The 14,520-nt window shown below is 34.8% G+C and overlaps 1 protein-coding gene across 2 annotated transcripts in view; it reads right to left on the bottom strand.

Moving 5' to 3' along the window:
- The window catches only part of TBCA (tubulin folding cofactor A), a 74,667-nt gene that overhangs the window by 25,147 nt on the left and 35,000 nt on the right, over positions 1-14,520 (bottom strand). Inside the window, exon 2 of one of the 2 annotated variants that reach the window (XM_080803561.1) lies at positions 3,272-3,325. The exons of the other annotated variant lie outside the window; for it this stretch is intronic. Coding sequence (XP_080659687.1) covers positions 3,272-3,325 — 54 coding nt within the window. The remainder of the gene's footprint in view (positions 1-3,271; positions 3,326-14,520) is intronic. 2 annotated transcript variants of the gene reach the window in all.

Raw genomic sequence — 14,520 nt, 5'->3', positions numbered from 1 at the left:
GTAACAGATTGGATAAAAAAAAGCAACACCCAGACCCATCAATATGGATTATTTCCCTTCATCCTTGTTCAACATCTGCAAATCAATCAATGTGATACACTACATAAATAAAAGGACAAGAACCATATGATCCTCTCAACAGATGCAGAAAAGGCACCGATAAAGTACAGCATTCTTTCTTGATTAACACTCTTCGCAGTGTAGGGAGAGAAAGAACATACCTCAGTATCATAAAAGCCTTATACGAGGGGCACCTGGGTGGCTCAGGCGTTAAGCATCTGCCTTCGGCTCAGGTCATGATCTCAGGGTCCTGGGATCGAGTCCCGCATCGGGCTCCCTGCTCGACGGGGAGCCTGCTTCTCCCACTCCTACTCCCCATGCTTGTATTCCCCCCCGCCCTCTCTCTCTCTGTGTCAAATAAATAAATAAAAATCTTAAAAAAAAAAAAAAAAGCCTTATACGAAAAGCCAACAGTGAATATCATTCTCAATAGGGAAAAACTGAGAACTGAGAACTTTTCCCCTAAGGTCAGGAACATGAAAGGGATGTCCACTATCACCACCACTGTTCAACATAGTACTAGAAGTTCTAGCCTCAGCAGGAAAAAAAAAAAAAAAAGGCATCCAAATCGGCAAAGAAGTCAAACTCTCACTCTTTGCAGATGACATGATACTCTATGTGGAAAACTCAAAAAACTCCACCCCAAAATTGCTAGAACTCATACAGGAATTCAGCAAAGCAGCAGGGAAACAAAGGGAAAAATAAACTATTGGGACTTCAACAAGATAAAAAGCTTTTGCACAACAAAGGAAACAGTCAACAAAACCAAAAGACAACAGACAGAATGGGAGAAGATATTTGCAAATGATATATCAGATGAATGGCTAGTATTCAAATATGAAGAACTTATCAAACTCAACACCCCAAAAACAATCCAATCATGAAATGGGAAGATGACATGAACAGATATTTCTCCAAAGAAGACATACAAATGGCCAAGAGACATATGAAAAAATGCATCATATCACTTGGCATCAGGGAAATCCAAATCAAAACCACAACGAGATACCACTTCACACCAGTCAGAATGGCTAAAATTCACAGGTCAGGAAATGACAGATGTTGACAAGGATGCAGAGAAAGGGGAACCCTCCTACACTGTTGGTGGGAATGCAAGCTCATGCAGTCACACTGGAAAACAGTATGGATTTCCTCTAAAAGTTGAACATAGCGCTACCCTATAACCCAGCAATCGCACTACTTGGTATTTACTCCAAAGATACAAATGTAGTGATTCAAAAGGGCACCTGCACCCCAACATTTATACCAGCAATGGCCACAATAGCAAAACTATGCTATGAGCCCAGATGTCCACCCACAGATAAATGGATAAAGAAGATGTGATGTATGAGCGCACGCGCGCGCGCGCGCGCGCGCACACACACACACACAGGCATATTATGCAGCCATCAAAAATATGAAATCTTGACATTTGCAAAGATGTGAATGGAACTAGAGTATATTATGCTAAGCATAATAAGCCAGAGAAAGACAATTATATTATCTCACCGATACTGGAATTTAATAGAATTTAAGAAACAAAACAGAGGATCATAGTGGAAAAGAAGAAAAAAAACCAAGATGAAACCAGAGAGGGAGACAAACCATAAGAGACTCTTAATCATAGGAAACAAATAGAGGGTTGGTGGAGGGGAGATGGGTGGAAGGATGGGGTAACTGGGTGATGGACATTAAGGAGGGCATATGATGTAATGAGCACTGGGTATTATGTAAAACTGAAGAATCACAGGCCTATACTTCTGAAACCAATAATACATTATATATTAACTGAATTTAAATAAAAATGTTTTTAAAAAGAATAAAAAACAAAAACAGATTTGTTACATTAAACAACTAGGAGACTTAATTCAACTAATATTTAGTCTTGATTTATGTAGGTCTTGATTTCTCTTGGATGTTTTTCATCGGGGAACACTGGGGCTTCTTTCCCTCTACTGGACAGAGCTACGTGGTGGCTACTGCTTTTATTCAGAGGAGGCATGTGTTGTTCACTTTGAGCCAATTCACACAACTTCCTGTTTCCCAAACATTCAGGCCTTATACTTGGTTCCTGTAAGCAAATGAGTTTGAATCTTTGCTGGAGTAACCTGCGTATCGTCAACACAACAGTGTTATTACGGTTGTTTTTATTATCTTTATAGCATCATGATTTTTATTCAGGGTATCGAGGATACTCAGAAGCCATTGGAATTAGCAATGACATTTTCACTATTCCTTTTTTTTTTTTTTTTAAGATTTTATTTATTTGAGAGAGAGCGAGCAAGCACATATGTGGGGTGGGGTTGGGGGTGCGGGGAGAAGGAGAAGCAGCAAGGGGCCACATACCGGGCGTGATCCAAGGACCCTGAGATCATGACCTGAGCAGAAGGCAGATGCTTAACTGACTGAGCGACCCAAGCACCACTACATTTTCATTATTCCTAAAACCTAGGAGGTTACTAACTCTCCTAGTAAATGAAAGTAGCGGAGACTGAATGGGTAACCAAAAGAGGCACATTCAATTAACATCCTGTAATTAAAAGTCTTACAACAAGTGTTCACAAACCATGGCCAATGAATGATATTTTGCCTGCCATTTGTTTTTGTATAACTTGAGACCTATGGATAATTTTATGTAATTTAAATAATATTTTTAATACTAAGCTTATTTTTTAAATGGCTAATAAATTTTAAAAATATTTTGTGTCCTATAAAAATCACATGGAATTCAAATTTCTGTGTCCAGCCACACTCGTTCATCTATATATCATCTCTGGCTAGTTTTCATGCAGTGATAACAAATGAGTAGTTGTGATAGAAATGTATGGCTCAAACAGCCCAAAATATATACTAACTGTTCTTTTACAAAAAGCATTGCTGACCCCTGACTTAGAAGACCTCTACTTAATTCTATCCAACTCCTCTTAACCACCTTAGTGTTTATCACATTATACTGAAATAAGAAAACTGTGATTCTAGAGAAAGTATGCAGTGAAAGAGATGGATTCCATGACTAGGCCCACAAATAATTTTGGTTGGTAATCCAAGTCATCCTATTCCATTGTACCTGTCTACAGAAAATAGTAACAATCCCAGCAAAATTAAAGAGACTCTTAACTACATACCATATCTGATAAGTAAAGGTGCTGAGTATTTGAATGGCTATTGGCATATCAAAACAACCAAAAGTAAAGTTTTTGTTTAAAAAGACCTTTTTTTGTGAAAAGGCTCCAGAAGGAAGTTATTGAACAGCAGATGTACTGCCCTGGAAAAAGAAAAAAAAAAAATCACAGGTAGTGAGAACCCAGTAATATAAAATTATAGTGAATAAAATGCTAGGGGGCAAGATGCAGTAGGAGAAGTTAACTGTACAAGTCAATGTATTAATGACAAGTCACATGACATGAAAGAGATTTTACAGAGAAATATATACAACTTCAACTTCACCAGATATTATCAAATTGCTTTCCAAAATGGTTTTTATCAACTGATACCCAACCTGCACTGTACAAAATTTCCTAGTGCTCCTTGGCATTCTCATAAACAACTGGATTGTCAGAACTATTAAATTTCTGATAATATATCATAGTTTGAAATATTAATTTCTCTGATAACTTATAAGGTTGTTTATGTTTATTAAAATAGTAGTTACTAGGGACCCCTGAGTGGCTCAGCCAGTTAAGCAGCTGTCTTCAACTCAGGTCATGATCCCAGGGTCCTGGGATCAAGTCTCACATCAGGCTCCTTGCTTGGCAGGGAGCCTACTTCTCTCTCTCACTTTGCCTGCTTGTGCTGTCTCTCTGTAAAATAAATAAATAAAATCTTTAAAAAGAAATAGTAGTTACTGGATAAGTATTTGCTAAATCACTGAATGAGTATCTTCCAGTGAATCTGGTTCTTTTCCCTTCTTTTAGGGAAGGCTAAGATTTAGTAGGAAAGCTTAATTCAATTAATTATATAAAATCATAGTTTTGAAATTTTTATATTTTTCCTATGACATACATATTTATGTTCCTAAAAATATGTGAAAAATTATAAAAACAATAATTAAACAAATTCATAATTTCATTGCTTAAATAATTATTGACCCAAAATGCACATAATTCCAAAATCCAAAAAAGGTTAAAAAAAAAAAGGAAACTTTAAAATTAAGTTTGGCATAATTTGATTTAGCAGCAAAATGTAACCTCCACTGACATGAAATTATAAATTTTATGTATCCTACTTAATGTGAATAGTCACGTTTCACTGCAGAAATACATGTCTGATTATAGAGTACTTCTCTAGATGTTATGAAAACACAGATTTATGTTCTAAAATCTAAAAAATTTGGAATTCAGGAATACATATTGGCCCAATGGTTTCATATATGGGAATATGGACCTGTATTAACATTTTGAATATTTTCCACTGTCCTTTTCTTTAAGCATGTGTGAAAATGTATATGTGTGTGTGTAGACACAAATAACTGGGATAATACATCATTTTCTTTCTGTCTTTTTACTGAAGTATAGTTGACATACACTGTTACAGTACTTTCAGGTACACAACATAATGATTCAACACATTTACATTTTATGCTATGCTCAATGTATCATTTTCAATATTACTGAACATTCTTTGAAAAATACAGCTGTTAATAGTCACAAAGCATTTCACAGTACCAGTATGAGAGTTTAATAAAGTATTACCTTATTGTACATTTAGGCATTCACATATTATAAATAATACTGTAACAAACATCTCTACTCATACATTTTATGGATGTGTAATATTTTATTATATTATATTTAAAATATATAGTGTCTGATAAGAAATTGGAGCAAGTCCTCTTCCAATAAGCCAGAGATCACTTACTGATGAATACTTCCTTTTCCTACTGATGTGATAAGCCACCACCGCCATTCATTATTATTAGTAATAAACAAAATACAAATATTAAATCAATCTATCCTATTGTACCCTATTGTATTTCATTTTAGTCAAAGAAAATGGTATGTCAGATTTCACCATTTATTATAAACATATCAAACTTCAAAGAGATATAAAATTAAAAAGAGAAAAATATGGTAAATGGCACATTGTACTAATAACTACAATCAACAAAAAAACCCACATCTATATACAATGCTGAAAATTTCCAGAGATCCAAGGGAACGAAAGCTTTCTTTTTAAAGATTTATTAATTCACTTGAGAGCACAAATGGGGGAACAGCAGAGGGAGAAGGAGAAGCAGGCTCCCTGGGGGGCTTGATCTCAGGACCCTGGGATTATCACCTGAGTCGAAGGAGATGCTTTACTGACAAGCCACCCAGGTACCCCTGAAAATGAAAGCTCTGAAAGGGAGAACACGTCCCCCATAAAAGGAAAAAGAAAAAAAGAGAGAGACTGACGTTACATTTTGCATTAATAACACTAGATACCAGAAGACAATGGAACAATCCCTTAAAAGTTCTAAGAGAGGGGCACCTGGGTGGCTCAGTGGGTTAAAGCCTCTGCCTTCGGCTCGGGTCATGATCCCGGGGTCCTGGGATCGAGCCCCGCATCGGGGTCTCTGCCCAGCAGAGAGCCTGCTTCCTTTCCTCTCTCTGTCTGCCTCTCTGCCAACTTGTGATCTCTGTCTGTCAAATAAATAAATAAAATCTTAAAAAAAAAAGTTCTAAGAGAAAATGATTTATAACTTGGATTTGTAATTGTTAATAGTGAGGGAAACATGAACCAACTCATTCAGTGATTATTTACTAAGGGGCTATTATGTGCCAGGCATGATTTTATATCACAAGGATGTAGCAGTGAACAAAACTACATAAATCTCTGCTGTATAGCACTTTTTTTAGGGAAATAGAATAAATAAATAAACAAAATATATAGCATGTTAGCATGTGTTAAGTACATTAAGAGAAAAAGCACTGAAGAAGGATTGATAATACACAGGATTTGCAATTTAAAATACAATGGTCAAGGAAGGCCTCTCTGAGAAGAGGATATGTGAGTTAAGATCTGAAGGAGACATTAAGTCATATGGATAACTGATGAAATAAGTCACAGGCCAGGGGAATATTTTTTAGTTCTATAAAAATTCAGAAGTCTCTGCAATTCCCTCTTTCTGAGAAATTTACTTAAGAATGTACTCCAGCAAACTGAAGATGAAAATCAAGAAAAAAATAATGGTTAATATATAAATACAATGGTCTAATGAAGAAAAAAAAATCCCAGGATTAAAACTGTGCAGTAGGCTTGGTCTAGAATCTTAATGTGGACTCTTACAAGAGTACCTTTAAGAAGAAGAATGGAATCGATTCTAAGGAACAGATACAATGAGTGGAAGATAAATGGAAGCCACATCTTTTTCCACCCCCTCAATTAAGGGGAAAAAAAAAGACAACCGGAAACTCAGGGAAAAGCACCCTCCACCTCCAGAGTTACGGTTGTACTATGAAGCAATTAATGAAAAACAAAATTCATTTAACTTAGTTTTTTAAGAATAATCTCCTCTGGGTAGCCTAGCATCCACTGAAAAAGAAATGTAATCCTATGCTATATACCATATTTAAAGTAATATATAATCTATTTATTCATTTTCAACTGTCAGAAAAGAACTATGAGCAAAATACATCTTTCCCAACTTATTTGAAATATTTGTGGTTTTAATGTTTGTTTAAAAGTTAAGGTACGCCCACCTATTTTTTTCTCATAGAAACCATGATATAAGTGATGGCTAAGTTGACCCCTGGTCAGCCAATGAAATTTTAGCATTTCATTAAAGTTATATCAACACCTGCATAATCAATTTCCTGTATTAAATCCCTGTTTGAAATTCCTAGCATGACTTCCTTTATCCTGATTGATATCATTCACCCCTACTGACACAGCTGGTAACAATCTCTTCTGCCTCTGAAGAAACAAACAATACTTTTGAGATGTTCATCATATGAGAGATAAGGAAGAAAACAAACTTTTATTGAGGGCCTAATATGAACAGACCTTTAAGTACTTCATTGCATTAAATACTTACAGGCCTATTTAAGTATCATTCCCATTTTACAGTCCCTTGTTAATTATCCCTCCCCACAATGTTTTCAGAAGTCTTTATATTTAGGGACACCTGATCCCAGGGTCCTGGGGTCGAGTTCTGCACTGGTATCCCTGTTCAGTGGGGAGCCTGCTTCTCCCTCTGCCTGCTGTTCCCCCTGCTTGTGCATGCTCTGACAAATAAATAAAATCTTAAAAAGTCTTTATATTTAAACAGAACTAAAGCAGGATCAATATTCCAGAAATGAGTATAATATAAGCTGTATTACTTCATGAAACTCTGATAAAAAATGATAATAACAATCAAAATTATGCTGAAAACAGAGAGCAGCACTTATAAAGAAGGTAGGTTGGATGAATGACTTTTGATGTTTAAGCGTTTCAACAGCCATCATCAAATTTGTTTCCCCCAAAACCAGACCTATGGTAAAGTTCAACAATTAAAACTCAGGAAGATAGTTACAATATTGGCATCCCATAAAACACAATATATAATAGATTTAGGCAAAAGCTTCAATCATTCAAGGTAAGTTAAAATTAAAATATGAAAATAAAAGCAGTTAACACATAGTGATCATTTACTATGGGCCAAATACTAAGTCAAAGCCTGCTGCATGCATTATGGCATTTAATCCTCAAAACAACCCTATAAAATAGGTACCATTATTATTCCCATTTTAGTAGTAACTGAAATTCATATGTTTGTGTAAGTTCTCATAGCTGCTGAGTGTCAAAGAACTGCTTTATTCCATAGTTATTACTCCTAGCTACTACTGAGGTACTTACTTTTAAAAATAATTATTAAACATTTGAACACGTTAAAAAAAACAAACAAACATTAAAATGGGCTCAACTGCAACAGGCATTACTGATTCCCTACCCAACAGCCACTTCTTACCTGCCCACAGAATTTTATGATCATCCAAGCAGCCAGGTCCTTCAAAGAAAGAAGCCATCCCTGCCAAGTGGTAGCTTAGGCATGTATAAGTGACCCAACTGTGGCCAAAGCTACAAAACGGCTATTCATGGGGGTGGGGGTGGGGTCTGAGAAGGTTGCTATTCTTTGCGAATGCAATATAAGCAGATATAATTCCGTTTTCTCGCCTGTGACATCTGCCACTTGTGGCAGGTACCATGGGATCATGAGGATCCAGCCTAAAAGGACAGATCATTCTGGGGTATCAGAGAACTTGAATTTTTGATGATGGTATCAATCTGCTCAGCTAACTAACTCTGACCTCTAGACTGTTTATTGTATGAGATGATGAACATCCGTACTGTTTAACCCACATATAGCTTGATTTTCTGTTACTCTGAAGTTAAAGCATCTGAAGTGAGTCATTAAAAGCAGAAGTCTGTTCTGCAATTATGAAATAATGCTTTCTTATTCATTCTGAACTGCTAAATCACTCAGAAATTGAGATACCTCATCTTTTTCTTCCCATTTACAAATACACATGAAAAAGGTAAAGAGGAAAGTACCTACATAATACCCAATTTTATGTCTTCTACAGTTTTAACAAATACTCTATATAAATTTTGTGCAAAAGTCTCTATTTCTCACTTAAAACTATACCTGTGTATGGGATGCCTGGGTGGCTTAGTCGGTTAAGCACTGCCTTCGACTCAGATGGTGATCCCAGGGTTCTGGCATTGAGTCCCGCATGGGGCTCCTTGCTCAGCGGGGAACCTACTTCTCCCTGTGTCTGCTACTCCCTCTCTCTTTCTGACAAATAAATAAATAAAATCTTTTAAAAAACAAAACAAACAAAAAACTAAACCTGTGTAAAACTAAACATTTGTGCTTGTTTTTGATAACCATGGTGGTTACAGAGGCTAATATCCATAATAAATACAATCTTCTATCTATATTTCCAATTTACAAAGTACTTCTTTAACTTATAAAATATTGGATGTTAAATATTAAATAGTAAAATATAAATGCCCTTAAACTGTAACTTACAGGAGAGGGGGTATTAGGTAGTTTGACATTAAAAGTCTATAAACTACTCTGGGGTAAGCCATTTAATGGTGCTACAAAGGAAACAATATGGCATCAAGTAAACTGTATGTACTTATAAATTAGGAGCTCAACAGCTTCTTGCTAAATGGATTTAAAATTTGTATCTTTCCCACTGGAGAGGGAAAAAAATATTCAAGATTAGAAAAAGTTATATACATGACTTAGCAAATAAAGTAGGCAACAAGTTTTATACCAGGTTAAAGCAGTCACAAAAATCAAAGTAAAAGACTATTTAGAGTTAATTTTAGGCTTTTGAAGACTAAGGGTATAGTAATGAGATACCAGGCACACAGAAGAAATACAGAAGTATACGGGGACAAAAACACCAACAAAGATGAAAGGAATAAAAATCTACTCATTTGGGGAAAATGCAAGTGGACTGCAAATTAGAGCCTTAGCCCCTAAATTAAGAATTCTCACTAGTGCCTTAGAAAGAAAGAACTGAAGGCTGACATCAGAATCTGATGATTTAATACTTATGGTCTATACAGTAAAATGTATGTACTAAAAATCTGGTCAAGTTTTAGTGATTCTTTCCTAATTCTTTAGTGTTCACTGTGAAGTCCCAAGTCAGATTTCCCCAAATTTCACCTAATAGCTATAGCCAAAATTTTGGGGACTAACAAAACTGAGAAGAACATGATACAGTACTATCTTAAAATAGATAAAACAAAAATGTGCTACACACAAACATACATCAGATGAGATGGAGCTGGAGCTCTTTCTTAGCAAAATACCTTCTCTCACTCCTTATCCTCTTTCCCCACCTCATTTATTCTTCATAAACTCAAATGTCCTTGTCTTCTGGAAAGACCACACTAACTTCTTCCTTACCACTCCCAAGCTGCTACTGTAAATTCTTCCTACTAATCTTTTTTCTTCCGACTAAACTTCAAAGCCTATGGGATTTATCAAAATAAGTCAAAATTTTGTCTAGTTCTGGAGCGCCCTGCTCAGTGGGGAGTATGCTTCTCCCTCCCCCGCAGGCCCCCCCACCCCACCGCGCTTGTGCTCTCTCTCAAATAAATAAAATCTTAAAAAAAAAATTTGGGAGGTCTAGTTCTACACTTGATAGTTGATGCCCACATGATTGAAAAGGTGTCTCCTCTCAGCACCTATCAGAGTGTGTGCCTCACATACCTGAGTGAACTCAATTATCCTGAGAGGTAAGCAGGGCAAATGGGAAACTGATTCGAAGAGGTGGAATGAGTCAGCTAATGTCAGCTGGCCAGGCGATGGTTGAAATTAAGATTTGAAATATGACTTCTAACTTCTAAGTGTCAATACTAACACAATCATACTGCCTTATGTTTGAAGTAAATATAGCAATTTTCAAAATTTAAATATCTTTTATCTGTTCCCAAAGTAAATCATTCCACAGTTCAAAATGTGAATAGCACACAAGAGTACAAAGTGAAAAGGCAACCTGCCACCCACACCCTACCCTCAGTGGCTCAGTTCCCATCACTGGAAACAACAAGTTATCAATTTCTTGTATATCTAAATGAAAGAAATTAAATGATTAATTTATAGTATTTGTTACCTTATCATCTCCCAGTAACCTTCAATTAATCTCCTAAACTGATGTTTCAAGTTACAGTCACTGTTCAAATATAATGCATGCTTTAATAAATTTGATAAATATGACAATAAATTTGATAAATATGTAAATTCTTCCTACTAATCTTTTTTCTTCCGACTAAACTTCAAAGCCTATGGGATTTATCAAAATAAGTCAAAATTTTGACAGGACATTTCGTAAACAGCTAAGATGATACATGATAAATACAAAACCACTATCACTATTTTCTGTGCAATATTATGACTCTCGGGGACTAATAAACTTATCTTAGGAATTAATTAATAAAAGTAAATTGTAAAATTAACTATTTCAGTAATCCCCTAAACTGTCCCTTAAAGGTTTTGAGATAACCACTGAGACTGGAAAGTATATACTAATGAAAGGACTAAAGGTACTATGAACAGCTTCTGCTTGAGTTTGTATGAAAAAGCAACAGCACGTCCCACTGCTGCTTCATCTCCATACAAAAACCCTCCAACAGTTTTAATTATCACCTAAAAATCACAAATCTCTCTGAACATTTACTTTTTATCTTCTGTCCAAACCCCGATCTCGGTCTTAATAACATCTCCATTTGTTACACATCCCACCAGCAACTAACTGAACTAGTTTGAAAAGTGAGCTCATCATTATCCCACTCTAAAATGATGCCCTTTTCCCCAACTTGAGTTATCAACATCAGAATCATACAAGTACTAGACAAAGTAGTCCTGGCTTGCAAGCTCCGTATGAGCCAGAGTGTGATACAGATACAAACCAAACCAAACCCAACCCAACCTAGCCAATTCAATCTTAGATGCATTAAAAGAAGAAAACTGAAAACATGGTAGCTAAACAGTACTATATTGGAAGGATGGCATCTGTACCATTATTATTCATGATTTACTTCTAAATTTGTTATACATAACTTAGATCTAAAAGAGATTTGAGACAGCATCTAAAAGAGGATCCCAACAAATTATAGTATTAAAGGGAATATCCAACATCATAATTCTGTTCTGTGAAACAGCTCAGTTTGCCGAAAACATTCAGATAGATGATGAAGTATATAGTTAGTTCAAATTAATATGTTATCAAAACTAAAATGAGCAAGGAAAATATCATTTAATGAAAATGACTTTAGCTGACTCATGACAGTCACTTCTCATAAATAATGGTAACATCAGTTAGAATACTCGAATTTTATCAAATTATAAAATAAGCCCAATTTAATGACATTTTACTACAGAAATTACTCTTGTGAGACTGAACCCCTCTTTGGGCTCTGTGCTGGGCATGGAGCCTGCTTTTAAGATTCTCCCTCTACCCTTCCCCCTTCCTCTCTAAAATAAATAAATAATAAGTAAATAATGAAATGTTTTTTTTTAAATGCTGCATTTTCACAACTGGGGGCACACCACCTTAAGTTAGCTCTTGCCCTATAAGCAATGCATTAGCATGTAATAACATAAAAGTCCTCTAACTCACCTCACAAAAACAGAATATACAATGAATTTTATGTCATTTTAAGAGCATCACAACTTTTTGCAAGTTGTTCTACACAGTCTTCCTGGATCATTTCAGAGGAGTTATTTGATAGAATCTTTCAGAATCTTGATTCTATGGATAGATTAGCATGATTATATATGGACATACCTGTAATAAACACCTTTCTCCAGTTAACCTAAAAAACCTAGGTAACAGCAGCAGCATTTGGGTTAAAGAAAGACATGGGGTGGGGCACCTGGCTGGCTCAGTCTCTAGAGCATGCAATGCTTGACCTCAGGGTTTAAGTTCAAGTCCCATGTTGGGTGTAGAGATTACTTAAAAATAAAATCTTAAAAAAAAAAAAAAAAAAAAAGACATGGGAGCTGGCTCAAAATGTTTATATGTAGTGGGTAAATCTACCTTCTAATTCACCACGTAAACATAACTAAACTACCAATTTTTCAAATGTGTTAACAATTGTTTTCTCTCATAGAACACAAATGAATGCTCCTCCAAGAGATGTTAAGAGATGTGGTCAAAAGAAAAAGATTTTTATGAATAAATCTTAGGAAATACTGCATAGTCTATTCCACTCTTAAAAATTCACATAGTGAAAGCTTTTGAATAATCCTACAAGGAAATATGTTAAACTCTACCTCATCCCCTCTCAGATTAAATTGAGCAAGCACTTTTTCAACTTACCTGTCAAGATCATGTTAACCGTATTCTATACAACACCAACTTGGATCCAAAATGAGAGGCAGGTAATCAAAATTCTTACTATAATGTTTGACAAATTTCTAAGTTTCTGAAGTATATTTTTACCCTATATAAAATGCCAAAATATTGTATTCAAAATTTCCAATTATAGAACTTTATAAAATTTTGTATTAACTAACAATACAATTAATTTTTAAACTAAATCAATGTGGCAGTAATAATAGCTTAACTAATACTAGTATGTATCTATATTAATGTAATTAATATTGAGTTAAGGACAATGAACTTTGTAACTATCCAATCTTTTAACATTTTAATTTGCTTATAAATAATCCACATTTTAGTAGAAAAGTAGCTAGTCACATCATCTTGTGATATTACCAAGCAATATATTTAGTTTAAAAAATCATATAGTAACATTATTATAAGTGACAATGTTTTTAAAAAAATCAAGTCCAACTTTTCCCAATATAAGTTTATTTTTCTATCTGAGATATGGTATCTGAATGGTAATAAATGCTCAGTGGTCTTTAGCCAAATTCCACAAAGAATGCGGTTTTTCTTTTTTAAAGGAGAATTTGTTATTTTTAAGATTTTATTTATTTATTTGACAGACAGAGATCACAAGTAGGCAGAGAGGCAGGCAGAGAGAGGGGGAAACAGGCTCCCTGCTGAGCAGAGAGCCCATGTGGGGCTTGATCCCAGGACCCGGGGATCACGACCTGAGCCAAAGGCAGAGGCTTTAACCCACTGAGCTACCCAGGCACCCTTTAAAGGAGAATTTTAAAGACAGTTGCAACAGAAAATATTATCTAAATAATCACTCCAAAACTGCTGCCTTAACTAGAGTTTATGAACAAATCAGTACAAAAAATTTTCATCCACATATCCCTAAACATTAACAAATAATCACTAATTTAAATTTCCCAAACAGCACAAATCATATGGGTGACAGGGTAGCATTTTTATTACAGTAAAAAAGGTTAAATATCTAGCTTCAACACTCTGATAAATTAAACTTGTAATTTTCTAACAATATGATTTAACCTATTAGACTATTTTTTCTTTCTAATTCCTATAAAAAGAAAACTGAGAATGGCCTTTAATTAAAACAAAACAAAACAAACAGTCCCCAAAACATGTAGTCTATTTATCCAAAATTTCATTCTCCAGGAACTGCAAGGTCCTTTAGCCACTGTGCTTTGTACAACTTAAACCACTCATTTATTTTATATAGTAATAAGGAAATACTCTTAAGACAATATAGTAATAAATACTGCATATTTTTAAAAATCTGATGATATGCATGAAATTTAGACAATACTACTTAAGATTATAGAGAATAGTATGATATATGTGTGGGACAATATATGTGCTCATTTCATTCCAGGAGTTCATAAATACTTTCAAACAATTTTTAATGTTTCCAAACATTTTAAACAGTAGTTCGAATTTTCCAGTGTTAAAAGAGCTGCACATAAGATCTGAAAGGCCAGTAATTTCATTTTTAGATTAGGTAATAAATTTACCAAGGTATAATTTATTTTTCTCAATTTATAAAAACAAATAGAGGGCTTTTTTGTATACAAAAATCAGATCTTTAACAGCAATCATATAATCGATTAATGAGCCAAAT

The sequence above is a fragment of the Martes martes genome (genome assembly GCF_963455335.1).
Source record: "Martes martes genome assembly, chromosome: 5".
NCBI lineage: Eukaryota > Metazoa > Chordata > Mammalia > Carnivora > Mustelidae > Martes > Martes martes.
Note: the sequence above shows the minus strand (reverse complement) of the source record. Positions and strands in the feature narration are given on the sequence as shown.